The following is a 25,632-nucleotide window of genomic DNA, read 5'->3' on the forward strand; positions in this document are numbered from 1 at the left end:
GGCAGGGAGGCTCTGGTGACCTGGGTTTCAGGGAGGGTGTGGGCTGTCCTCCGTCAGCAAGGAGAGGATGGAAACCGTGCTTGGCCTCGGCCCCATGAAGTCCCTCGGGACCATGGGGAGAACCACTGGGATAGGACAGGTGTGTTAGGAAAGGGCAGGAAGAACCGCCCAGTCCCTGGGAAGCAGGGGAGGATCAGGTGGTGGCTCAGACGTTCCTTCTTTGTTGGGTTTACCAGTGGCTGGTGCTCCCATCGAATCCTATAAGCAGAATCCTTGGAGGCTGATACAGAGGGCTGGAGGGGCCCCCTGAAATGCTCTTTAGCGGTTCTCTGGGCTTTTCCTTCTCCCTCTCTCTGCAGGGCTCCCTAACTGCCCTGTAGTGGCTCATTTTTTCCTAGCCTGTGGGACCGCCTGTCCCTTTTCTTCCCCCTCTCCCTATTCGGTCTGTCTCTGGGTCCAAGGCCCCTAGAGAAGAACATTGTAGAGCTAGGTTTACTTAGAGGGTCTTTTCACTTTTCCCAGAGCACAGCTAGGGTTCATTTATACTGATAGCTTTGCTCTGGAAGGCTCCTTTGTGGTTTGGCTTCCAGAGAAGTTTGAGATCTTTTTCAGGACATTTTGGTAGCCAAGACCTTGACCTCCCCCAAGGTTTGGCTGGCTGTGCAGGGAGTTTAGAAAGTGTTTGGCTTGGGGGAGGGACCCTAGGGTTGGGGACAACCTAAGTTCTAATGGTCCTCAGGTGGGTTTTCAGTATATGTTGAATGAATCAATGACACTCAGATATTTGTGTCCTTGGGCTGCTGGGTTGTTTTGTTAAATGCTTCCTCTGCATCTGGTTGATCAGTGTTACATCTGCTACCTGCAGGGGATAGAGTATTTCCTTGTTTTACACCCGGAGAAACTGAGGCCCAGAAAAGTGAAAGGTCTTGTCCAGAGGTTATAGTTGCTAAGTTAACACCACCAGAATTGCATCCCAGGCCTGCAACACTCCGCCTCCCCCCCCAGCCTGACTCCCGGCAGTGAGACCATCCTTACTGACTAACCCTGTGGGTGAGGAGGTGATGGTGGGGTGTAGGGCACCGGGTCTCTCACTGCCCCTTACACATAGTGGTCATGTGCTCTGCCGAGGCTATAGGACATTCCTCCTGACCACCTGTTTCCTCTGGTACTCCATATCCTCCCATCTTTTAGCACAGGCAGGCCTTGAAACTGGTCAAGCCTTGGGGGCTCTTGGAGCCAAGGGAGCCCCCAGCTTCTTGGAGGCTGTTTGTGTAGCAGGTGTGGGGTGGCTTGTGTGGCTGTTGCCGAACTCCCCACAGGAAAGCAAGCTTGGCTGCCTAACATCCCATGGGAGACACCTGAGATGGAGCCTACCCCCTCAGTGGGGAGTGTGGGGAGACCGAGACCTAGAGAAGGCAGGGGTGGGCCTGGGTTCTCCCTGGAAGGATGAGGAGGAGGCCTTATGCTCCCTCCCAACAGGCCAGGTGGCTTTTCTCTGTTGCTTCCCTCCTCCTACCCAGCAGACCCCAGTTAGCCTGGGAGCAGTGCAGCACAGAGGCAGGCTATTTACAGGTTTCTAAGGATTTGGGCCACAGCCCACCCTTTCCCAGTCTCCATGGCTTTCTGGCCTGGATGCTTCTGGGGGAGGGCAGGCATCTGGGAAGTTCTACAGGGTGGTCTTGCATAGTAGTCACTGAGGATTCCAGTTGGACCTCCGCCCCACCTTTTTAACAGGAGGAAACTGAGGACTGGAGAAAGAAGTGACTTGCCCAGGGTCACTACCCAGGAAGCCTTTTCCCACTTTGTGCCTCCTAGCAGATCCTGGGGCAGCCTCCTTCAACCTAGCTAATCCGGCTGCTCTTTCTTAAGTGCTCACTTTGAGCCGGGCCTTGTTCTGTAATTCATCAATTTCTCATAGCAACCCTGTTGTGAGGTTAAGTGCCCATTTTACAGAGGGGAAACAGGTGACTTGTCCACAGACACCCAGGTTGTAAGTGACACGGCCCAGATTTGAACTGTCTGGCTTCAGAGCCCGTGTTCTTAAACCAGCAGCCTACCCAGCTTCAAACTTGATTGATTACCAGACTTCCCAGAAACAGAAACAGAAAGGTAATCTTTGAAGGAGCTGGCCCTTTCAGAGTTAGGCCTGAGGACGCGGCCTGGCCTTGGCCTTTCTGATTGATAGAGGATGGCTGAACAGCACCTACAGTGTGCCCAGCCACTCCAGGTGCCAGGAAATGGCCCACCTTTCTTAGAGGGCTGGTTAGGCCAGGTACCAAGGCCCAGGCAGTGAGGTCTCTCCTTTCTTCCCCCCTGCCCACTTCTGTTCTAGCAGCTGGGCAGGCCCTGCCCACCCTTGGATCCTAGGGGCCTTAAGAGAGCCCCAAGTCCTGCAGCCCTACCTCCATTCTCATGGACAGTGGAAGGGCCTTAGCCAGCTTGCCTGAGCCCTGCGCTCGGAAGGACGGCTCTCCTCACTTGTCCCCACCTCTGGCCATACAGCCTTTCAGGAAAGGAATGAGGGCCTGAGTGTCAGGTGCCCGTTCCTGCAGGTCTGCGGACCTGCCTCTTTCCTCTCCTTGACCTCCTCCTCTCTCCTTTTTCTGTATTTCACCCTTACCCAGCGTTTGTCTATCTCCTGCCGTGTTGTGTCCAGGCATGATTTCCAGTCTTTTCATCTGTAAGAAGGGAAACAATACAACTGGCTTCACAGGGTTCTGAGGCCCAGACAGAAAGCCCAGTGGTTGGGCACCTGCAACAAGTGAGTCCCCATGTAACCCCTACATTTTACCCACGAAGGAAAGATGCTAGTGGGTATGGAACAGGTGGGACCTAAGGGCCGGGGTGGGGAAAGCGGGCCTCCCTCCGGAGGGGCCAGGTGGGAGCAGGAAGCCTGGCTTTGCCTGGGCTCACCGGCTTTGCTGCAGCTTCCTCGATGGGGTCCACTCCACAGGGCTTGTCTGTGGAGTGGCTGTGTGGAATCCTGGGACAGTGCTACGAGGTGTGAAGCGCTGTGTCTGGCGCATAGTGAGTGCCTAAGAATCGTGGCTGCGGTGTCTGCTCTTAATTCTGCAGATGCAACTGCGTTTTGGGGTTTTGGGGGTTCTTCAGGTGAAATTTGGATTTTTAGTATTGTGCATTTTGTCTAGATCTTCCTGAGAAGCCCAAGGCCTCCATTCTGGTCATGACTTTGGGGGAGTTTTTTTGGTTTTTGCGGTCTTGGTTTCCTGTACCGAAAAAGGGATCTGTGCCTTTAAGTCCCCGGCAGCCCCGAGTGGGACACTGGCCCTTTAAAAGCACATTACAGAGAGTTGGAACTTAGCCTTTGTTTAACTAGCAGTGATTAGTCCCAGCGGACAGAGCTGGAGTGGTATGTCTAGGACCAGAGCGCCGTTGGACTGGCTGGGCCCGGTGGGGGACGGCGGGCAGACCGGTGGCTGGTGTGGCCCTCGGTTTCCCCCGGCTTGGCGATCCTGGTGATCCTGGTGATCCTGGTGGCCGTGCTGAGGGATGGTGAGTGGCCTGATTGTCCTGATCGGCCTGAGCGGAGGTTGGAATGCGGGAAGCTGCCAGCCCCAGGGCCCCTGACCAGTGTCCCGGGCCCAGGGAGACCCACGTGAGATGGGTGGGAGGGAGCAGGCTGGGCAGAGAGGGGTTGTCACAGGTAGCGATCTTGGGGACTCTGTTGTTCTCCAGTGATGGTGTCTCTGTAGACATGTGCCTCCCGCCCAGAATGTGGAAAACAGATTAGCCCCGCCAAAAAGCGAAAAACTGAGAAGTGTTGCTGCCGGTTTTATTTTTTAAAGAGAGGAAATCCAGTGTCCGGTGCTTCTTCCCACAGTCAAATCTCGGGCCTAACCTCTTTGAGAACCGGGAAATGCTAGGAATGGCCGAAAAGTTTTCTGAGCGGAGGATCTTGGCCTTTGCTCTGAGTCGCCCCACCCTGGGCCCGGCTGGGTGGGGCCGGGCTGGGGTTGGGGGGCCATGTCATCTCCACCCCAGCCCCCCAACCCCGGAGCTGGGCTCCTCCGCCCCCCACCCCCTGCCTGTGTCTGCTCCCTGATCCGTGGGCCTGCAGGCTGGGGGCGGTGGAAGACCTGGAAGGCTGTTCTGGGCCCGGGGTGTGTTCAGCTCCGGCTTCCATATCTGAAACAGCGGTTGGGAGCCAGGGTACTGTGAGGTGGCAGTCTTTCCTGGGGAAGTACCTCTGTCTCCAGAGGAGGCAGGGATTCAGCTTGTTATGAACTGTCTGGTGGAGGGATCGCGAGGGATAAAGGAGCCGGTGCTGTGAAGTGCTAAGCACTGTCCCTGGCTTGTTACAAGTCTCCGCGTCCCTTGGTCCCAGCCACCTTTGCTGTCACGACCGGGAGGCCGGCGGTGGATCGGACTCCTTCCAACAAGGTGTCCTTCTCACCATTTGCCAGATGGGGGAAACGATCTACCCAGGGTCGCACGGGAGGTGACAAAGGCAGGGCTCAGTGTATAGTTCTGGTGACCCAGGGTTTCTGTAAGTTCCTTGAAAGTTGCTGCATGTGCTCATATGATTTCTGTAGTTTTGGTGAAAGCCTGAGGTTTTGACAAGCAGTGAAGGTAGTTTGGAGCTAGAGCCCAAATTGCCAGGCCTCCAGTCCTGCCCTGGTGGCTGTGAACTGTGACGTGGGGCAAGCTGCTGGACCCCTCCGAGCCTCCACTTCCCAGTGTGTGAGGGGGTGGGTGGTGTGCATGAGGCAAAACCCTGGAGGGAGTTGTCAGTTTTGCGGGGGCATGTGTCATGGAGGTGGTGGTCTTTGAGCCAGGATTGATGGGTAAAGAGAACTTGGCTGCTGGGAGCATTCCAAGCATCAGTGGGCAGCCCAGTGCCGCTGGGTTGAGAGGTACCTGGGAAGCTGTATTTAAAAGCGTACGACTGGGGCGCCTGGGTGGCGCAGTCGGTTAAACGTCCGACTTCAGCCAGGTCACAATCTCGCGGTCCGTGAGTTCGAGCCCTGCGTCAGGCTCTGGGCTGATGGCTCAGAGCCTGGAGCCTGTTTCCGATTCTGTGTCTCCCTCTCTCTCTGCCCCTCCCCCGTTCATGCTCTGTCTCTCTCTGTCCCAAAAATAAATAAACGTTGAAAAAATAAATAAATAAAAGCGTACGACAGAGGTGCCTGGGTGGCTCCGTTGGTTAGGTGTCCGACTCTTGATCTCAGCTCAGGTCTTGACCTCAGGGCTGTGAATTCAAGCCGTGCGTTGGGCTCCAGGTTGGGTGGAAGCCTACGTGAAAAAATAAAGTATATGGCGTTACTGGTTGGAATCCTGTGCGCCAAGTGGCAAGTGACATACTGGGCTAGTTTATCCTAGAGTCAGCCAGTGCGGGTGGGAAAAGATGGTGGGATCTCGGCGTCTGGCATGTTGTCTGGCCTTGGAAGCCCTGCAAAGTCTTGAGGTGGCCGCGCTTGCGTGAGCATCAGAAGCCCACATTTAGGAGACCCTTTGGCTGCCTCCTGCCCTTCCCAGGTGTGGGGTGTCGCAGGTGAGGCAGGCATTGTAGCGCCACAGGTGGCTCTGATGCGTGGTCGCTAGGAGCAGGAGGAACTCAGCAGCTACACCCCAGTCTTTGACATCTTGAGTTCCTGCCTTTGTTGGTGGCCTGAGAGCCTGTGGCCGCCCTCTCCTGCTGTGTTGCTGCTGCTGAATGATCCTGGCTGTTTCCTGCCAGTTACAGTCTGGGAAGCAGAGCTCTGGTGTCCCACCCGCTGGGACACCCAGATAGTGGCCTTTGGGAGGAAGAGGGAGCCGCGGTCCCAAGGTCCCCGGGCTCAGTGTTGGCATACTGGAGGCACTCAGTAGCTATATACTGGGGCACTGGATTAACTCAAACCAGCAGTGGGGGCATAAGCAGGGGCAGGAAGGGGCAGAGTGCCCAGGGAAGGGTAGAACCAGGGCTGGTCATAGGGCTTACTGCATGTCAGAGGTGGTGTCATCCCCATTTTACAGATGAAAAAACGGAGACCTAAGTCACGGAGCTTTGTAAGGAAGGAGACCTCACTACATTAGACTGGTCATCAACCAGCATGGGGCCAGGAGCTGGGGCTGTGGTGACAAATGGCTGGTCCTAGGTTGAGGCAGGAAACTTGGTGCCCAGGAATGGGGGAAGGACAGTCCCCACATCGCCTTGTCACCCTAACCTGAACAACCTGCACAGAACAGAAGGCCACATGGCATGGCGCTTGGGTAGTGGGGGGAGGGGATGAGAGGGGAGAAGATGCTGCCTGTGCCCCGCCCCCAGCCCCCTCCCTCACATTCCTTGGCGGGGCCAGCTGAACCTAGGAGGGCTTCCTGAAGGTAGAGAGCTGAGAGGAATTAGATAAGCCAGAGGGGAAGTGGCTTCCGTGGGATGGAAGTCCTTGGTTTTCAGCTCATTTGTTTTTAATTTCATCATCTTTACCCACTTGGGTCATGAGTCCCCAAGGCCGGAGGCAGCTGTTGGAGGTATTTATGGTTGCTGCTTGGGGCGGGGGGCAGGAGGGGGGCGTTGTTGGGGAACCAGTCAGAAACCAGTCCCATACTCAGTTGTGTGATCTGCGGGACCAAGGGGGCGGATGGGTGTGTTCACATGTGTGAGAAGGAGACAGGCACAGACTCAGCTCACAGGGAGGGAACACCTCTGCCAGGGCCTTGAACCAATTCTCAAGAGTCGTCTAAGTGGAGAAGGTGGGAAGGGCATTCGAGCACAGGGCCAACCTGTGTGCCGCGGGGTACAGTCCGGGTCCTCTGGGGCCTGCCATGTCAGCGCCTGAGGCCTGGGTCAGAGCTTTGGGTGCTGTGCTCCTGGGGCTGGGAGTGGGGGCTTTACTGGGGGAGGATGAGGGAGGCCGAGGGTTTGAGGGTGTCACCCTGGATCTTTCTGAGCACCCTGGCTAGGCTCTAGGCTGTTTCTCCTGGGGACCAGGAGCAGGAACAGGAGGGGCGCTTGGGCCTCAACTCACTTTCGATTGGCCCAGATCTCATCCTATTCAATGAGTGTTGCTCAGATTCTCTTCTTTTAAAATTCAGGGCACTTCGCTGTTCTACTGAGGTTTATGAATGTTTAAAAACTGCTTTGCGGTCCCCAAAGTAATTTGACAAGTCTGACAGCTATTGATTAAAAACCCAAAATTATTCAGGCTGCAGGATGACTTGGGGGATTAGATGGAAAGTTTTTTGTTTCTTCTCACTCTGCATGCCCCTTGCCCCCCCAGCCCCCCCCCCAAAAGAAAGTAAGATGTGCGGAGGTAAATGTGTTCCCGAATGCTTTTTGAAAACTCTGTTAGGGCTGCAGAACCACACCGGAAATGGCGGGGGTGGGGGGTGGCCAGGACACCGAGGGGACCAGAACCAGTACTCCTCACGTCCCTGGTCTCTTCCCAAGCACCGTGACCCCAAGTCACCTGCAGGCAGCAGTGAGGTATCACTCTGAAGGTACTGTGGCTGTGGTAGCAGTGGGAGGAGTTGTAGTATTTAGTATCCGGTCCCTTATGTTCTTGGAGAGTTGACGTGTTGGGGCTTTTGTGGCGCTCTTGGAAGCAGGTGAGGAACTGTAGCCTGGAGAGGAGGGAGCTTGTTCAGAGCTGTGCAGCAAGTCTGTGGGTTTAAGGGAAAGGGGGGCCCAAGGTCACAGGCAGGTTAAGGGCGGACAGGAGCCCAGGCCCCCCAGGCCAGGTTCCCCGCCCTCCTGTCTCCCTCTCAGTGAGGGCCTGGCCCAGCATCACGTAGGTACCAGGACTGTCCAGCTGAGGGCGATGTGGCCGTTAGGATCCCAGCTCTCACTTCTGGACCCTGTGACCCGCCCAAGCCACTCCACATCCCTAGCCTGTTGCCTCTGGTGTCTTAAAGCTTCCTTCATCAAGTCCTTGGATTTACCGGGGTATGCATGGGAAAGGTCACTCCATGAGCTGGGGCTCTGCGGACCTATTTGAGTGCCGGCTCCCCCCGTCTGCTTTTTGTGCGGGGCCATGTTGGGAGAAGGCCATCGTCTTGGCAGGAATACTTGTCACACAGCTGGGCACATAGTAGGTGCTTAAGTGGTTGTTAAGTGCACGTGGCCACAGTGTCGATCATTAAATCGGCATCTCTGGGGCACTTCCTGGGAGCCAGGCCTCGGACTGCACCGTAGCCATAGCATGTGATGAGCCGTCCGATCCTCCTGTCCTGGTAGTCAGGGTGTGGACCCTCCTTTGCCAGCTCAGCCCTGCAGTATGAGGGGAGGCACGGGCTGCAGGGGTAGGGTGAAGGCTGGAGACCGGGCACCGGCCAACCCAGGGCTCAGTGTAGCCCTCAGATAGGGTCACACCAGATCTAGTGACTGCTAGGACTGCCCCCTCCTTGCCTTGGACTGACAGAATGCTGGGCTGAGAGGGGCCGTGCCTCCAGGCTCTGTCATCCCAGGAAGGCTTCCCAGGCAGGGCAGGCAGCCTGCCTGCCTGCCTTTTAAGGACAGGCTCTGTCTCCCCTGGGCCATGGGAGCCACCAGGCAGCTGCATTCTTCTCCCCTCCCCTGGGGCCCCAGCTGGGCCAGAGTGAGCACTGGCCTTCTCAGCAGTGAGTTCCCAGGCCGGAGGGGCAGGGCTGGGCCTGGGGAGAGAGAGCTCTGCTGGATGTTCCTGGTGGGGTGCGGCCCTGTTTGTGTCCCAGGACGCGGTGTCCTCCCCCTGACTGCGCTCCAGCACCGGGCTCCTTCCGCTGTGGGCAGAGGCTTCCAGCACAGCTCCCTGGACCTCCTGGCATGTTCTGACATGACTCCAGAGTCCACAGGTCCTGCCAGCCCTCAGGTGGGCACCTCCTCCATTGAGACCAACCTTGGCCAGGACTTTTACCCCCTCCAGGCCTGGTTGTGGCCGTGGGCAGTGGCAGGGGACCACACAAGCATGAGTGGGACATTGGGTCGGGGAACGCTATGCTCAGGAGTCACGGGCAAAGGGGCTAAAGTGGCCCCCTCGGCAGGGTATACTGACCACCCTTTCCTTTCTTTCAGGAAATTAAGAGCTTTTTTTTTTTTTTTTTTTTTTGAGGCATCCCAGAGCATTTGGGGAGATGTAATTTGTCCCCGTTTTGCAGATGGGGAAGACTTGAGGCATGGAGAAAGCAAGGGACTTGAGTGGTCAGAGGAAAGGAACAGAGAATGACCTGAGGGGTCCTTATCACCCCAAATGTCAGCAGCATCACCCACCCCGGAAGCTTTGGCCTTGCTCACAGCTGCCCCCCTGTTCCTACTGAGGCAAGTGTGTAGAGCAGACAGAAGGACTGAAACTGTCATGAGCGGCTGGCATTTATTTACCCCTGCTTTCTGGAGCCTCTCCCCTGCACTATCTTTTTTTTTAAGGTTTATTTTTGAGAGAGAGACAGACAGACAGACAGACAGAGTGAGTGGGGGATGGGCAGAGAGAGAGGGAGACACAGAATCCCAAGCAGGCTCCAGGCTGAGCTGTCAGCACAGGGCCCAGTGTGGGGCTCGAACCCATGAACCGCAAGATCATGACCTGAACCGAAGTCGGACACTTAACCCATTGAGCCCCCCGGGCGCCCCTCCCCTGCACTCCTACTTGATCCTTACAACAGTCCTGTAAAGAATGTATGTCACTCTCCCCACTTACAGATGGGGAAACCGAGGCCTGGAGAGTTGAATGACTTACAAATGATCAAGGCTGAGTGGTTTTTGAGGAATGGCTGGGCACTGGTGACACCAGGCCCTCCTGCCCACCTCCCTGTTCCCAGCTGTGGGTGGGGAGGGTATGTGTGTGTCTGCCCCTGGGGCTTACTCCACTGCCTACCTGTGCACCTGGCCTGTTACCCAGCAGCCCTCTAGCAGCGCAGGCATTCCCTCTGCAGCATGTCTAAAGGGGCTCCCAGCTCCTGCTTGCACACTCCCACAGACAGGGTGCTCACTCCTCCAAAACCAAACCAGCTTGACCCATTTGGGGTCAGCTGTGCCTGAGCTGCGATTGACTTCTCCTGGGCCCGGCTTTGCCCTCTGGTGGGGGCATGCAGGGCAGCTCTCTCTGCCCTTTTGAGATTTGGAAGGAGATTCTGAGCCTCTCATTTTCCAGGCTATACAACCTCTCAGCTCCCCGCGCACCCCCCCTTCCCCCTCCCACACCCCATAGTAGGTGAGAACGTCCTCCCTGTGTCAGATAGGGCTTTTTAATTATCGCAAGTTTTTGTTTGTGGGTCTCCTCCCTCCTTGAAATAATGGGGAATTTGCTAAACTTCTGTGTCAGTAACCTTTGAAGAGAAAAAAAGGCTGGAGTTGAAAAACAGCTCGTGGGCTGGCTGGAAGGCTATCAGATAAGGCAGTGGCCCAGGAGCTGGGACAATGTCCTCTTGTTTCTGCTCCCCAGCCCTCACAATGAGCTGCTGTGGGGCCTGGCTGTATCCCCAACAGTGGCTCCCTCGCCCATTTCCTGGGCAGGGGCTGCCCCACCCTCGCCAGCCCCCCTGGCTCTTCCTCTTGGACCTGGAATGAGTGGGTCATGGTGAGCAGGTCGGCTGCCCGTGGCCTTTGGCTGCTCGGCAGCCTGGGGGTGATGGAGAAGGGATGGGGGCACCGATGGAGCCAGCCTTAGACTCTGCCGGACGGGGCTCGAGTCTCACTTGGCTCGCTCGAGTCTCACTCACCCTGTCTTTCTGGGGTGCGGTACCTCAGTCCTGGTGGTTGTCCTGACAGCTAGGTGAGGAGACAGGTGGGCAAGTGGTGTGGCACGGGGCTTGGCCACGTGGCCTGGGTGTGAGCCCTTATCTGCCCGGGGAGACTGGAGCGGCACAGTGATGGTGGCCGCATTCGGGCTGGGCTTTGACAGCCGAGAAACAAGGATTTCGGCAGGCAGAGGGGTGCAGGGAGAGGCGGTAGGGGCTTCTGGAAACTGTACTGGCGAAGGCCCTGAGGGGGAAGGGGTTCAGGGCAGGGCAGGGACCAGCTGGGGAGGAGAGTCTAGGTCACTTGTCTGGGTGTGATGTGAGGGGCGTCTCAGGGAGGGCTCAACACCAGCTTGGAGCACTGTGGCTTGATTCTCTTTGGGCTGTGAGGGCACGGCAGAGGGGCCTGTCCAGCAGAAGGCTGCCGCTGTGGTCTAGGTGGAGGCGGCCAGTAGGGAGGCCTTCCCGCACTGCCCCCCGGGCCCTGGCCGAGATAGCTCTCTGGAGCAGAGGAGTCCAGGGCAGGTCTCCCTACCCTGTGTCCTTGGCTGTCTCATCGATGGTCTGGGAACCATGGCACCATCCCCTTGCCAGGAAGTATGAGGATTCCATGCTATGGAGGTAAAGGGCCGAGCAACTGGGCTTGGTTGGGGAGGGGATCCAGGGCTTCTAATCCCCTGGGTCTGTTTAGAGTCTAGAGAATCAGTTGTGTCTAGGACTCAGGGATGTCTCGGAGGGATGGGACAGTGGGGAGGGGGGTGCAGCCATGGAGGGTACAGTGACCCCTGGTCTTGGGAGACGTGGAGGGAGCCCCCCATACCTGGACAAAGCCAGAGCAGGGGCATTTCTCAGAGGTACTGGGTGAGCAGGCAGCTGCCCTGATGACCAAAGCTGGGTTCATCTTTGTCACTAGGGAGGATTGTCCTCATCCCAGCTGACTCCTCCTCCTTACCGGAGCTTAGCTGACCTTGGCTGCTGGGATACTGGGACTTTGGTCTGGGAACTCGAGGGCCCTGAGCCTTGGTGCTGAGCCAGACCCCGCCCTATCTACTAGGAGCCCCCTGCCAGGCAGAAAGAGGGTCACAAGAGACCTTCCCAGCATAGCCTGATGACTTTCAGGCTCTGGGACCACGTACAAGGTTGCTGTCTCTGAGGAGTCCGGAAAGGCTTCACAGAGGAGGGTGCACTGATGCCGAGAGTTGAAGGTCGGCTAGGATGAGGGGACAGCATATGCCTGGAGGCCTGCCTGTGGGAGTCGAGAAGAGCAGCCCAGGGTGAGGTGGAACAGGCAGATGGGCCCTGGCTAGCGGGGCTGGCATTGAATCCCATGCAGTCCTAACCAGAAACCCCGTCTTCTGGACTCCAAGGCCCGAGAGATGGCTCTCCCTGAAAAATCCTCTTTACAGCACCTTTTAAGTGCATGTTCATTACTATTGATTTCTGTTTGAAATAACACCCTCCTCTTTCGGATAAAGAAGTGGCCCCAGGGGGGTGAGGTGTGGAGAGGGGCTGCCCTCTCGAGCAGGCTCGTTTCTCCCCTGTAAAGTAGGGGCGAACTCAGTATCTGTCTCTCGGCCTTGTGAGGATTCATCAAAGGGATATGTATGACATTTCCTGTGGGCACAGCCCAGGGGTGCCAGCTCTGCCCTGGTGAGGAGGGCCGGGTGCATGGAGCCCAGTGTAGACATGTGGCGTGCCCGGCAGGGTTGTTGTGAGAATGAGCTCGCTCCTGGGCTGCAGACATGGGAAGGCCTTTGGCCCTGCTTGGTGTGGTGGTTCTGGTCTCCAGGGACCACAGGAGGTCACAGATCTGGGCACAGGAGGAGGCCATGCAGTGGGAGTGACAGGAAGGGACCTGATGCAGGGGTTGGGGGACACAGAGACCCTGTGTACAATGGCATCAGGCCCCAGAGCCCCCACACCACATGAGGCAGCCGTGGGCAGGGCTCCCAGAGCAACCAGGGCCCCATTCTAGCAAGGGCTTTGGACACATCAGGTAACTGCTGCTTCCTGAACCCCTTACCTTTCTGGGAAATGAGTAGATGAATATTCCTGGTAAAAAGGATGCCAAAGTGAGCAGCTGAGCACCCTGCGAAGAGTGAAAAAGCAAGTACCTGTGGGTGGAGCCCTTCTCTCCTGGGAGTAGAGTGGGAGCGAGGCAGCGGCCAGCACCTGATCACCTCCTTTTCCTGAGCTTCCTGGGTAGGGAGTCCGTGCCTACTTGCTGCCCCCTTAGGGCCTGGGAAGTCTGCGGTGCCCTCCACCCTCCCTCCTTGCCTTATTGAACCTTTTGCCCAGCCTGGGAAGGCAGAGGCTGTAGGTAAGCAAGATGCTGGCCTACCAGTGCTGACACGAAGCAAAAGAATGGTGTGGTAAAGGCCTGCTTTGAGTAATTGATGGGGTGGGCTGGTGTGGGGGTATTTGGGGGTCCTGTGGGCCTGGGTGAAGGCTGGTTTCCTGGAGGAGGTGGTTCTTAGGCCGTTTGGTGATCCTCTTGGGTTGAGGAAGTGACCAAGTGACCACTCTCCCTTCCCGAAACCTGGTCATCTTATAGCCACCACCAGGGGCACACTCACCTCTGCCAGGACATTTTACCCACCAGGGTCACAGAAGAACAACTCCCTCTGGACCTCATGTGCCCCTTTCTCTCTCGCCAGGAGCCTTGTGGGGAAGAGAGGAGGAACGGGCGGACTCCAGGCCGAGCGGGAAGGATACGTGTCTGCATGGGAATCAGGGAGCACAGGCCCACTGGCCCTGCCCCCATCCCACAGGCCAGCAGTTAGAGCTTGGCCCTCTAGACGGTGCAGAAATAGCCTGCCAGACCTTGGAGTAGCTGCCCCCACTCCCCCTCCCAGTGAACTCGGGTGCAAGGGGTTCGGCCTCTGTTCTGGGTCCCCCAGCCTGGAGAAGCCCACAGGAGGTTGGGAGGGTCACAGCTGCCCAGCTACAGTCAGGATGCCTTTACTGTTAGTTTCCCGTAGCCCTCTGTTCAGCCAGGAACCTTCCCAGGGAGGCCTGGGCCCGCTGGGGTGTGATTATGGAACCGGGTGGTAGGGAAGAAAGAGGAGGGCTGTGCAGCCGTGGGCTCCAGGATCTGGCTGCTTGGGGTCTGGGCTGGGCCTGCTGGGCTCCTGGGCTGTAGACCCAGGGCCGCTTTGGCTCTCCCTGCGCAGAGCCAGTCTACTGAACCATACCTCCCTTTCCTCTCCCCAGCCACCTTGTTCAGGCGAGAGGGGGCCCTAGCCCCCTAAGACACCAGCTCCTCCCTCTGTACATCCTGGGTCCCTACTCTGCCTTCCCAGCATCCTTACCCGGCAGGGATTTCCAGGCTGGGCCGGAAAACAGCCCGGTCCCAGCCTGCCAGCTGGGTTTTAAGCCCTGGACAGCAAGCCTAGGGTGCTGTGGTTCCCAGCCCTTCCTAGGCAGGGTGGCTTTTCCAGCACCTGGGGCCGGGCATCTCTTGCACTGGGGTATGAAGCCCTATCCTGGGAGGGAGGCCTGGAGTTTGCCTTGCGTGGGGGGCGGCCCGAGGTAGAATCTTGCAGCTGTGGGGACTACAAGCCCACCCCCTGCCTAGGTCAGTGCTATGATGGGGGTGAATAGGCCACTGGAGCAGGGCCTGGGGAGCTCTGTTAGCACCCAGAACTGAGTGGGGTGGTGTCCACGGTGCAGGTTTGTGAGGGCTGCCTCCAGAGAGAGAGAGCTGGAGGAGCAGAGGTGGTGTCGCTGGCGTGCCGAAAGGCTCGGGCCTCACCGAGTTCCACACGTGAGTGAGGGTTTGGCTGGGCTCTAACCTGACCTCAGCCTGCCTCACAGCTTCCCTCTGGTCCGGCCACTCCCCTCAAGCTCTCAGGAGTCCTACCTGAATGCGTCAGTTCAGCTTGAGGGACCTGAGCCTTGCCCTTTGCCAGCTTCATTCTAGGCACGGGGAGAGGGGGTGGCATGGGGGGGGCGGGGCTGACTGGGCCTCTTGGGTCAGGCTGTGGGGTCCCTGTGGGCTGGGGTCCCAGTTCTGGCTCTGACTCCTCTGCAGTGCCTAGCACAGAACTCCCATCTTAGAGAGGTCTGTTGCCATGGGCACCTCGAGTCTGGGGTGTGGACGGTGGCCTCTCGCAGCCTGTGGGGCCTCTGGGCAGGATCCGTCCAGCTCATCTCTGAATTCCTGAGCCCCCACATAGCGGGCTTACCCCAGTGGCTTACCTCCAGTGGTCACGGAGATACGGGCTACCGGGTTTGTGCTCCGCAGGAAGTGTTTGGTGATTCTGCCGGACCTTCCTGTCCTGAGGTAGGGTCTTTGGCGAGACAGGGAGAGAATGGTGGCTTGAGCTTTGAGCCGTTGGAGGCCAGGAGCTGAGAGGCAGAGGGTGCTGGGGGAAGGAGGTCTGGGTGGGCCAAGCCCCCCAGGGGTTTGCGCTGTGGATAGGGGTAGGGGCAAGACCTGCCTGGCTTCCATGCCAGGAAGGGCTTAGCAGGCCTGCTGGTCCTAAGGCCACAGCTGTGGGAGGGGGCTTTGGTGGGACACTGCCGTGTGCCGTTGGCTCTGGAAGGGACATTCGCCTCTCGGAAGGACTCTACCAAGCCCTGGTGCGGGTGCCATCTGAGGTACCTTCCATGTGATGTACTGAGGAAACTGAGGCTCAGAGAGGGGAACAGCAAGTGAGCAGTGGGCCCAGGTCCAAGGCCGGGTCTGTCAGAGTCCGTCCTAGTCTGGGCTCTTTCTGGGCACCAGATGATGTCAACTATCTCTGCTCTTTGTGCCTGTGTCGAGCCCGCTGAGCCTGGCCTGGGCCCCCAAGCTCCGGGACATGGACCCTGTCTGAGTCTCAGTGTCTCAGGTGCTGTGCGGAGACTGTGGTATTCTTTCCCGTTTGAGCCCCAGGTCCTCCTCTGTAAGGTGGGAGCAGCGGATGTCCCCGTGGCTCTCCTGCCCTGAGTGGGACTGGTGGGGGGAGTGGGATGATGTGTGAGAAAGAGCTTTGTTGACAGTGACTTTCTAGACAAATGGGTGACTACTTTGGTCTTGGAGGGAGACCAGGGCCGAGAAGAGGAGGTAGAGAAGGTTGCGTGGGTCCCGTGGGTCTCCAAGGCCAGGACCCTACCCCAGCACTCGGTGCTGACATTCGGCTCCTGAGTGGTGGCCTGATCCTCCGGCACCTGCTCCCTTAGGCTGAGCCACTCTCCCGGAGTCCCGCCGTGGGCAAGAGGGCCTGGCGGGTGTCTGTGACTCCAGCGCTGTGGTGCCCCCTTCCCGGGAGGAGTGACTGCCTCCAGCTGGGAGGTCTGGGCAGGCCCCCCGGGGAAGGGGGAAGGGAGGGGAGCAGCAGGCTGGGCCTGACACAAGAACCGCCCACCCCCAGGTCCCATCTGATGCCCAGGCTGAAGGAGTCTCGCTCCCACGAGTCCCTGCTCAGCCCCAGCAGCGCGGTAGAGGCGCTGGACCTCAGCATGGAGGAGGAGGTGGTCATCAAGCCGGTGCACAGCAGCATCCTGGGCCAGGACTACTGCTTCGAGGTGGGTCCCACTGCAGGAGCAGGGTGGGGCGCTGGTGTCGCTCTGTGGCCTCGGTGAAGGCCAGGCTCTTTGGGGCCAGGCTGGAATCTGCCCAACGCTTTTGGCTCCTAAGAGACCGGGTGGAGCTGGGAAATGGGGGGCTCTGTTCCCGCTCCGTGGGCTCTTTGTATGCGGCCCGGCACTGTCTCCCATGTGCAAGGGCATGAGGCCCCAGTGGGTGAAGGGAGTGAAGGCCTGCATAGCCTTAAGCCCCCAGAGCCTGCCTACTCCTCCTTAGAAACCCCTCAAATGCAATGTGGGGTAAGAGAGAGTACCCCTTTTTTGGGCCTGTCTCCCCTTCTGCATAATGAGAACCAGAACCTTTCCTGCCCTAGCTTTCTGTGACCCAAGTTTGAGAGCAGGGGGACAGCCACCCAACCTGTGCAGGGCCCCCTCACCGTAGATGGGGAATCTGAGGCCCAGAGTGGGCAGCACGATGTCAGCAGCCACACAAAAGCCTGAGGCCAAACCAAGACCATGGTAGCTAATGTTGCAGGTGTTCCTGGGAGTTCCTAATTGCTTCTCCAATTATTCATATTCTCTTCCCACCTCTGTTTCTGGGAAGCTTCCCACCCCCAACTGTCTTGCATAATTAGGGGAGCTCTCTGATAGAGGAATGAATTCGCCTGGTGATGGAAATCAGCTACTCAGGGACAACCTCCGGGTCCCCCCTGGCCCCGGGGAAGAGGCGGAGTGGTGCCTGGCACACCTGCCCCACGCCCTGGGCCTCTGGGGCCGTTTCTGGCTCAAGACGCCTGGACCGGCCGGGCTCTGACTTCTTTGCCTGGGACAGGCTGAAGATGGTGCCTGCCCGCTTGTCCACAGCAGGGGGTGCCTGAACAGCCGGGTGAGGAGTCTGGTTTCCCCCACAAAGCCGAGACAGCAGGGGACAGCAGGAACAGAGTGGGAGCAGTTTGGGTCGGGCCCCCTGACCTGGATGGGACTGAAGGAGGAGCAGGAGTCTGGGGAGGAGGGTAAGGGTTTCAGACAGGAGGACCCCAGGGCCCAGCACATCTAGACAGTGCAGTTTTTATTTCTCCAGTGTTGTCCCCCAAATGTTAAGTTTCTGTGACCAAGCTTAGCCGCTTGGCTAAAGAGAACTGTCAGAGGTAGCCGCTAAGGACTGAGGTGATCCTTTGTATCTGTCTTCTCGGTGCCTGTGGCTTTACCTGTAGGGGGGAGGTCCGAGTTGAGCATTGCCCTCTGACCCGGGCAGGGGGCCCACACCTTCTCTCCCCATCTCTGGGAGAGTGAGGTTGGAGCCAGAAAGATGCTCTCCTGTGGACGGGGACGCTGAGGCAGGGGTGGGGAGTGGGGACCAGGCACCGACTGGCGCAGGGCTCCGCTGTCCTGCTGTTGACTTGCTCTGGGACCTTGGGTCACCTGCAAACGTGGTCATTGGGTGAGCTGCCCTGTGGCTGTGGCTCAGGCCTGGTGGCCATAGTCCACCCGCCCAGGGCCCAGAGGTCTTCCATCGTACCAGCCTTACTGTGTTCCCCTCCCCTGTGACACGGTCCTGCCTGTCTCTCACAGGTGACCACGTCATCAGGAAGCAAGTGCTTCTCCTGCCGATCGGCAGCCGAGCGGGATAAGTGGATGGAGAACCTTCGGCGAGCAGTACACCCCAACAAGGTAAGCCTGTGTCCCCAGTGCCCAAGTAGGGTGGACTGAGGCTGGACCCAGAGTGGACCTAGACGCTGACAGGAGGGGAGAGGCAGGGATCTCCGATGTGGGCTGTGATGGGGGGTGGAGGCAGCACCCAGGTGAGCAGTAGGTGCCGGGCTCTGAGGGAGGAGCTCCAGTTGGCCAGACTGACTCGAGCCACATGCTAAAGAGGCTGGGCCAGAGAACTGAGCATTGGGCTGTTGGGGACTTGAGTGCTGGCATTCTGCTGCCTGGATGTCCCCCTTTCCCCAGGCTGATTCCCTACGCATCCAGTTCCAGCTTAGACATCTGTCCCCTTCAGGGGAGCACCACTGACCTAGGCAGGTGTGCCCCCAAGCCGCCCCCGTCAGGTCCCTGGATCCCCTCCTATAATCATCTGCTTCTGTGGCTGCCTTTGGGGCTGGGCTGAGCCCTGGTCACCATGACCTCACTACGGAAGGGGCCTTAGCAGTGGTCACCTCCTAAGTGACGTTACAGACCAGCAAACTCCAGAAGAGCTGGTAAATGGCACAGTCACCTGCTATGTGCCAGGCATTGTGCGAACCTCCTACTCGATCTGTTACTCTGTTTCATTCCTGTTTCACAGGAGAGGGAACCAAGGCTTAGGTTAAGTCATGTGCCTAAGGTCAGTGGGCTCGTACAAGACAGAGCAGGGATCCAGCCCCTTGTCCGCCAGGCTCCGAGCTGTCCCTGCCTCACCCCTGTCCTGTGTCGGGCTTGGGCCCCTCCTGTGTCTGAAAGCTCTCCCTGCGCCCCTGGTGACCGAGGCCCCTTTGTGCACGTGCAGGACAACAGCCGGCGTGTGGAGCACATCCTAAAGCTGTGGGTGATTGAGGCCAAGGACCTGCCGGCCAAGAAGAAGTATCTGTGTGAGCTGTGCCTGGACGACGTGCTCTACGCCCGCACCACGGGCAAGCTCAAGACGGACAATGTCTTCTGGGGCGAGCACTTTGAGTTCCACAACCTGCCCCCTCTGCGCACCGTCACCGTCCACCTGTACCGGGAGACTGACAAGAAGAAGAAGAAGGAGCGCAACAGTTACCTGGGCCTGGTGAGCCTGCCTGCCGCCTCGGTGGCTGGGCGGCAGTTCGTGGAGAAGTGGTACCCGGTGGTGACGCCCAACCCCAAGGGCGGCAAGGGCCCCGGGCCCATGATCCGCATCAAGGCTCGCTACCAGACCGTCACCATCCTGCCCATGGAGATGTACAAGGAGTTTGCCGAGCACATCACCAACCACTACCTGGGGCTCTGTGCAGCGCTCGAGCCCATCCTCAGCGCCAAGACCAAGGAGGAGATGGCATCAGCCCTGGTGCACATCCTGCAGAGCACGGGCAAGGTGAAGGTGCGTGTGTGGGCGCAGGTGGGTCCCCCACGCTGTGTGGCCCCGTGCAGAGGCCTGGGATGCGCACTAGGTTATCTGCTGCCCCCGTGTCTGAGTCCGTGATTTCAGCTCTAACAGAAGCACCCGTCGCAGCCAGGTGGGCTCCCTAAACCCAAGAGTTGTGTCATAGAGTTGCCGGGGGGGTTCTTGTTCCTCCTCGTGGTTGGAGCTGATCGTTGGCACACATATGGAGCCGACGGGTGGGGTTGTGGCTTACAGTGAGGAAGTGGGTTTTAGGAACCTTCCCGCTGCACCCAAGGGCTGGCGTCTAAGGCTTGAGGGGATCCAGCCTCTCCCAGACACACGTCCAGTGAGACAGAGTTCAGTTGACATCCCCACAAGTGACCACCTGTCGCAGCCCTCACACGTCAGACACACAGACTCACACACAGAGCGCAGTGTATTGCCTCCACGCAGCAACCAGCCGGCTGTGGTGACAGCCATCCCCGGTCCCATGGCCTCCAGAACAGGGATTGTCCCGTAGCCATCTGGGCAAGCCCTCCTGGAGGGCTTCTGCCCCCCTCTTTTTATCTTCCAGGCCATGCTTCGGTCCCTCCCACCTAGTTCTGGAGACAGGCTCCTTCAGGAAGGCTCCCCCCCCCCCGTCCCCTCCTGGTGGGAGCTGCCTGAAGGGGATGCAGTGGAGAAGGACTGGGCATTGCAGAAGGCCTTGCATGCTGGCCTGTGTCCTAGGAGAATAAAAGATGAATCTCTTACCTACATTTAAGACAAGAAAGAAGGAACTGGGCCTCTGCCCTCTGGACATGGTGTGGTTTGAGGACCAAGTAGCCTGTGATGGAGACGAGGGACCGCCGTGTGTCAGGGTCCTGAGCCCTCACAGTCTCAGGACAGGGGTGACACAGGCTGGGGACCCAGGCACATGACTCCATTAGGGCCCCTTATCCTCTTATCTGTTCCCGGAAGTCTGTGGCCCTCTTCAGGCCTCCAGAGCCCCCCTGCCTGTTGGACTCATGCTGTCCTTCAAGGAAAGGGACTTCCTGACTGTGCTTTCCATGAGGGGAGGGAGGCCTCATTGTCTTCTACCCACCCCCAGCTGCAGACCTGACTAGGTTGGACCGGCTCTGGCTATACTATCCTTAATTTCCTGGTCAGTGTTGGGGGTTGCTGGGAAACTGAGTGAACTGAGGGAGTCCCTGGCCCCCAGAGAGGGAGCGAGGGAGACCTCTTCTGCTGCTGTGTCTATTCCTTCAGTACTTGTCCCCCAAGGGCTGGGCTAGCCTGGAAAGCCGACTCCCATCTGCAGTGACCTTTGTTCTCGGGGCTCACGGTGCTTTGTGGAGGGAGTTGGAAGCCAGGCTCCAGCCGCCTCAGTGGGCCTTGGGGGATCAATAGGCAGAAGGATAGAAAGTAACTCATGTGCTAGGGCCATGTGCTTATGAGCCCCTTCTATCTGAACACTTGGGAACCAAAGGGACATTCTTGGTGAGAAGCAGAGCGTCTGACAAGGGCCCCGAAGTCCCAAGGTGAGGTTTGTGTGAGCAGGCATCTCAGCACCTTCCTGCCCGTTCCCCAGGCTCTGCTTTCCTGGGCTGTGGCTTTTCACAGTCCCTGTCCTTGGGTTCCCGGGCCTTCTCCCCGTCATCCCCACTCCTTTCAATGTGACAAGAGGCAGATCCGGCCCTGATAGCTGGGTGGGCTCAGGCAGGTCACTTTCCTGTTCCATGCCTCTTTGGGTTTTAGCTCTAAAGAGAGCTCCTACTCATCCCAGCCTGGGCCTGGCACCCACCCCAGGTGTTTAGAAGCCCTGTGGAGCCACCAGGCTCCATGCAGTACTTGCCTCTGCTCTGTGTGTTCAGAGAAAGGGGCTCTCTGGGTTGCCTGTAGGGCAGGAAGGGGTCCTCAGGCTGTGTGGTTCCCAGAGAGGCAGTGGCCACTCCCTCCCCCAGCCCCCACCCTTTCTCCATTGGCCAGTATGTCTCCTGGGCGTAGAACTCAGTTCTGTAGTCTAAGGTCCACTTTCAATTTCAGAGGGCCCAAAGTTGTACATAATGGAGTGAGAAATTTCCAGAGCCCCAGAAACCCTGGCCCACACCGGCCTCCTTGCCGCCTCGTCACCTCCCCCCTACCCCGGGTCTCTGATTCCCTGCCTGTCTTCTTTCCCTCCCCCAGGTCACAGGGTTGGCCGAGGGCATGAGGAGGCAGGGGCTCCTGAGAGAGGCAGGTTCACACTGCCCACATCTCTGCAGTCAGGAGGGCATGTGTGGGCTCAGGCTCCTCCCAGGGTCTTCCCGTGACACTGTGTACAGGACCCACAGGCTCACCAGTTTCACAGCTGCCTTCCAGAAAGTCTGGGACCCACAGCAGTGAGGGGCCGCCTTCCCACCTAAGCTGAGGGCCGTGTTCTCGCCATCTGGGCCCTTGCGCACTGCCTTAGGGCATCTGGACAACTCCCCACTGTGGGGCTGCATAGAACAGGTCATCTGGGGTGGGAGACCCCCTCCGAGTAACGGGTGGGTAGACAGTGGCAGCTGCTCGTATGACAGAGGGAGGGTGGCCTGTCTGTCCTCTTCAGCGCTGTTGGTGATGGGAAGGGAGACCTGGCCAGGCCTGGTCAGGACTGAACAGGGTTTGAGTCCAGCGGACCTGACCATGGTGCAGTTGGCTCTTGGCTCTGCGTGCTCTTGCCCAGGCCTGCCTTCCCTATTCCTAGACCCAGCTCTCACCAACTGTAGGCATCTCCCCTGCACAGGCTGCCTTTTGCGCACCCCCAGCAGCCCCCCCAGGGTGGGCACCAGCAGCGTGGCAGTGGAGCAGCCTTGAGAAGAAGGCACTTCTGGCTGGGGAGCGGGTCTGGGATCTTAGGGTCCTACTTGCAGGCCTGCTCATGTCCATTCTCCTCACCTCCTGCCTCCCCAGGACTTCCTGACGGACCTGATGATGTCAGAGGTGGACCGCTGTGGGGACAATGAGCACCTTATCTTCCGGGAGAACACGCTGGCCACCAAGGCCATCGAGGAGTACCTCAAGCTGGTGGGCCAGAAGTACCTGCAAGATGCGCTAGGTAGGGGTGGGGCGTGGGGCCGGCAGGTGGGCAGGGCATGGACTGTGCCTGCCAGGCCCTCACTCCCTCTCCCTGCCCTCCTGGCCCCAGGTGAGTTCATCAAAGCTCTGTACGAGTCGGATGAGAACTGCGAAGTGGACCCGAGCAAGTGCTCGGCCGCCGACCTCCCCGAGCACCAGGGCAACCTCAAGATGTGCTGCGAGCTAGCCTTCTGCAAGATCATCAACTCCTACTGGTCAGTGCCGCCCGGGCCCCCACCCCTGTGTCTTTCCCTTCCTGCATGCAGGACTCTGGGCGCCGTGCTAGTGTGCGTGTGCGTGTGCTCGGCAAGGCCCTTAGGCTCCATCTTCCCCAACTTCTAAATGACGGAGCAGAGGTTTCACAGGGAGGGCACAATGACACACCCTGCCTGGCCCAGTGGAGTCTTGATGGGCCGCCGGGCCCCGTCCTGGTCCTTTGTGGGCTCACGCATGTAAGGGAGCATCCCAGAACACATGCAGGACACGGCAGTGCATTTCCACGCTTCTTAGCGGGCACCGTCCGTGTGCCGGGCACTGTCGTTGATGCTGGAGCTGCAGCACTAGGAGTGAGGCCGACGGCCCTGCTCAGGTACCCTCGTGGGGCAGGTGGACAGCTTCAGGTGAGACCCCTCAGCTGTCCACAGGGGTGCCACCCTCCTGCACCTACCATACCTCACTCTTTTCTTTGGCAGGGTCTCCCTCACCCCACACCTCACCTCCACACGCTCCCTCCCTTCCTGCTTCAAGGCCTTGTGCCTGCTTCCCTCTGTCACCGCCCATCATGGTATCAGACGCGGTTGTCTCATCCCTCCCGGCACCCGCTGTCACAGCCCTGATCCCATCAGAGTGGGACTGTGCCTGTGTCCAGATCCATTTCCTGCACGTACCTGGAGCACCCTGGGGGCAGACAGATTCCCCCGGCTCAGGGCTGGACCCAGGAAGGCCCGGGAATGGTTTGCTACTCCCAAAAAACAGGCAGAGACAGGCCTGCTAGGTTAGCAGCAGCCTTGGGAAGGGGACAGAGGGAATAGCCAGAGCGCATAGAGTGGATGTCCTTCTACCAGGTCCCTCTGCCCCTGGGCTGCACAAGGTGCTCACCTAGGTCCATCCTGGCCCCTCGGGCTGGGCCAGAAATGACCCCTGGCCTGGGGTAGAGGCACAGCCTTGAACTCTTTGGGAACATACTTCCCATCCTTGGGCTGGGCTGTGCTTTTACCCGGTACCCGCCCAGTTCCCAGGGCAGACTGGGCGTGGGACACAGGGAAACATATCCATAGACAGCCATTTTCCATTTCCTCTTTCTGATATTTGTCCGAGGCCCGGAGGCATCTTTCTGTCCTGGACAAGGCCATTGATAGATGTCATCGCTCAGCACCTGCCCCCTGCCCAGTCCTGTGCCAGGCAGTTTGAGGGTCAGGGCTTAAGGTCGTGTCCTCCTCTGCTCCTCTGTCGCTGTGTCTGTAGCATGTTCTTGTTGTTTCACTGCAGAGAGCCTGCTGAGCAGGTGCTGGGCTTGTTGGGCAAAAGCCTTTGGAGTTGATCGAGGCTTCTGATGGACTTGAGATGGTCCTGTGAACGTGGCAGGGCCGGCCTTGTTCTCAGTGTAAGGATGAGGGGACTGAATGAAGTTCAGGGAGGGCCAGGCACTTGCTCAGAGCACCCTGAGTCCGTGGCAGAGCCAGGCATAGAGTCCAAAGAGTGCTGGGGCCTGGCCTGCCCCAGGGTGGGAGGCATGTCTGTCAGGGTGAAAAGATAGGAAAACCACATAAAGATTGGCCAGTGGGGCCTGACTGCAGCAGGCTGTGGGTGCCCAGTAGAGAGAGCCCCCAGTGGGGTGCTGGCAACCCTGCCCACCTTCACTGGGCCCCCCTGGGGAGGTCACTTCCTCCATTTCCCTTCCCACCTAGAAAGCGGGAGCTGTGTTCTCATCCTGTGATTAGCCTGTTGCCATCTTGATCATTTGGAGCTCTTCTGAAAATGTCTGATTCCTATAATATTCAAGCAAAGGGAGTGAGTCTCAGCAGCCAGTGATGGCATCCAAGGGGCAGTGGTCTGTTCCAGTCGTGTTTTCCTCACTCTCCCCGAGATCTCGTGCCTAGTGTCTGGGACAGAGGGTGGAGCCCCGGGGCAGGCCCAGGAGCTGGCCATTGCCGTCGAATCTCGTTGGGACCGAGACCTGGCTCCTGTGTGCCTGCGCCCATCCCCTCTCGGCCCCTTTGTAGAGAGCCCACGGCCTTGCCTGGGGTTCCGTGTCCCTGCTTCCTGGGCCAGGTTCTCCCTTTGCCCTCACTGCCGTGCTGCAGTCTTGTGCTCAGTAGCTCACAGGCCGTCACGGTGGAGGCGTTGGAATCCAGGGCTCCATCAGACCCAGCACCAGGTCCCTGCTCTGCACCCTCTTGCCCTAGCCCCCTGCCCGATGACTGGCCCACCTTCCTCTGTCCCTCCAGTGTCTTCCCACGGGAGCTGAAAGAGGTATTTGCCTCATGGCGACAGGAGTGCAGCAGCCGTGGCCGGCCTGACATCAGCGAGCGACTCATCAGCGCCTCCCTGTTTCTGCGCTTCCTCTGCCCTGCCATCATGTCGCCCTCACTCTTCAACCTGCTGCAGGAGTACCCCGATGACCGCACTGCCCGCACCCTCACCCTCATCGCCAAGGTTACCCAGAACCTGGCCAACTTCGCCAAGTGAGTGCCGTGAGCCCGGACGGCCAGGGTCCAGGCGTGGGCATCCGCTGGAGCCCTGGGGACAGGCCGTGGGTGTGTCTGCCCTGGGGTGGGGCCGCACGGCAGGCCCTGCTTCTGTCCCTGTCCTCCTCAGCTCTTCCCCTCCCCTTCTTTCAAAATCAGATCTCCACCTCCCATCCTCCCCCTACAAAAAGTACATGGCATTTGGGTATGTTTCCTTAATTTTCAAAGGTGAGAAAAGGAGATATTTTTTCCTTCTGCTTTTTGAACTAACATTTTTATCATAAGGATTATCCCGTGTACTTAACATTCATAAGCCTCATTTTGCGATGAATGACTAACATGCCTTCAAGGGAGAATGGCCCATATTTCCTTAACCCGTCCTGCGTGGTTGGGCTCTCAGGTTGTTTCAGACTGTCCTTGTTTGATGCTGTGAAGAATGTCTTTGCTTATAAGGCGCTTCAGTGTTCTCAACTGTACCCTAGAGCGAGTGGGTGGAAACGGAAGGGCTCATTCACAGTGTGGACAGAGCCGTGCTGCAAGCCTTCTCTGTGCTGGGCTCTGAGTCACATCTGGTTCCAGCCTCCTGGACCCACATTTGATCAGGGAGAGAGGGCAGGAAGCAGTGGAGCAGTGATAGAGACGCAGGCCTCCTAGGAG

The 25,632-nt window shown here is 58.5% G+C and overlaps 1 protein-coding gene across 1 annotated transcript in view; it reads left to right on the forward strand.

Annotated features, from left to right (window-relative positions):
• Positions 1 to 25,632, forward strand: part of DAB2IP (DAB2 interacting protein) — a 119,238-nt gene that overhangs the window by 78,365 nt on the left and 15,241 nt on the right. The window contains 6 exon segments of the mRNA XM_047099759.1: positions 16,008 to 16,161; positions 17,734 to 17,832; positions 18,653 to 19,207; positions 22,124 to 22,268; positions 22,359 to 22,503; positions 24,736 to 24,972. Of these exon segments, the coding sequence (XP_046955715.1) occupies positions 16,008 to 16,161; positions 17,734 to 17,832; positions 18,653 to 19,207; positions 22,124 to 22,268; positions 22,359 to 22,503; positions 24,736 to 24,972 (1,335 nt within the window).

The sequence above is a fragment of the Lynx rufus genome, unplaced genomic scaffold (genome assembly GCF_022079265.1).
Source record: "Lynx rufus isolate CCGP_SWC_20201006 ecotype Redwood Valley unplaced genomic scaffold, mLynRuf1.p SCAF_10, whole genome shotgun sequence".
Classification (NCBI taxonomy): domain Eukaryota; kingdom Metazoa; phylum Chordata; class Mammalia; order Carnivora; family Felidae; genus Lynx; species Lynx rufus.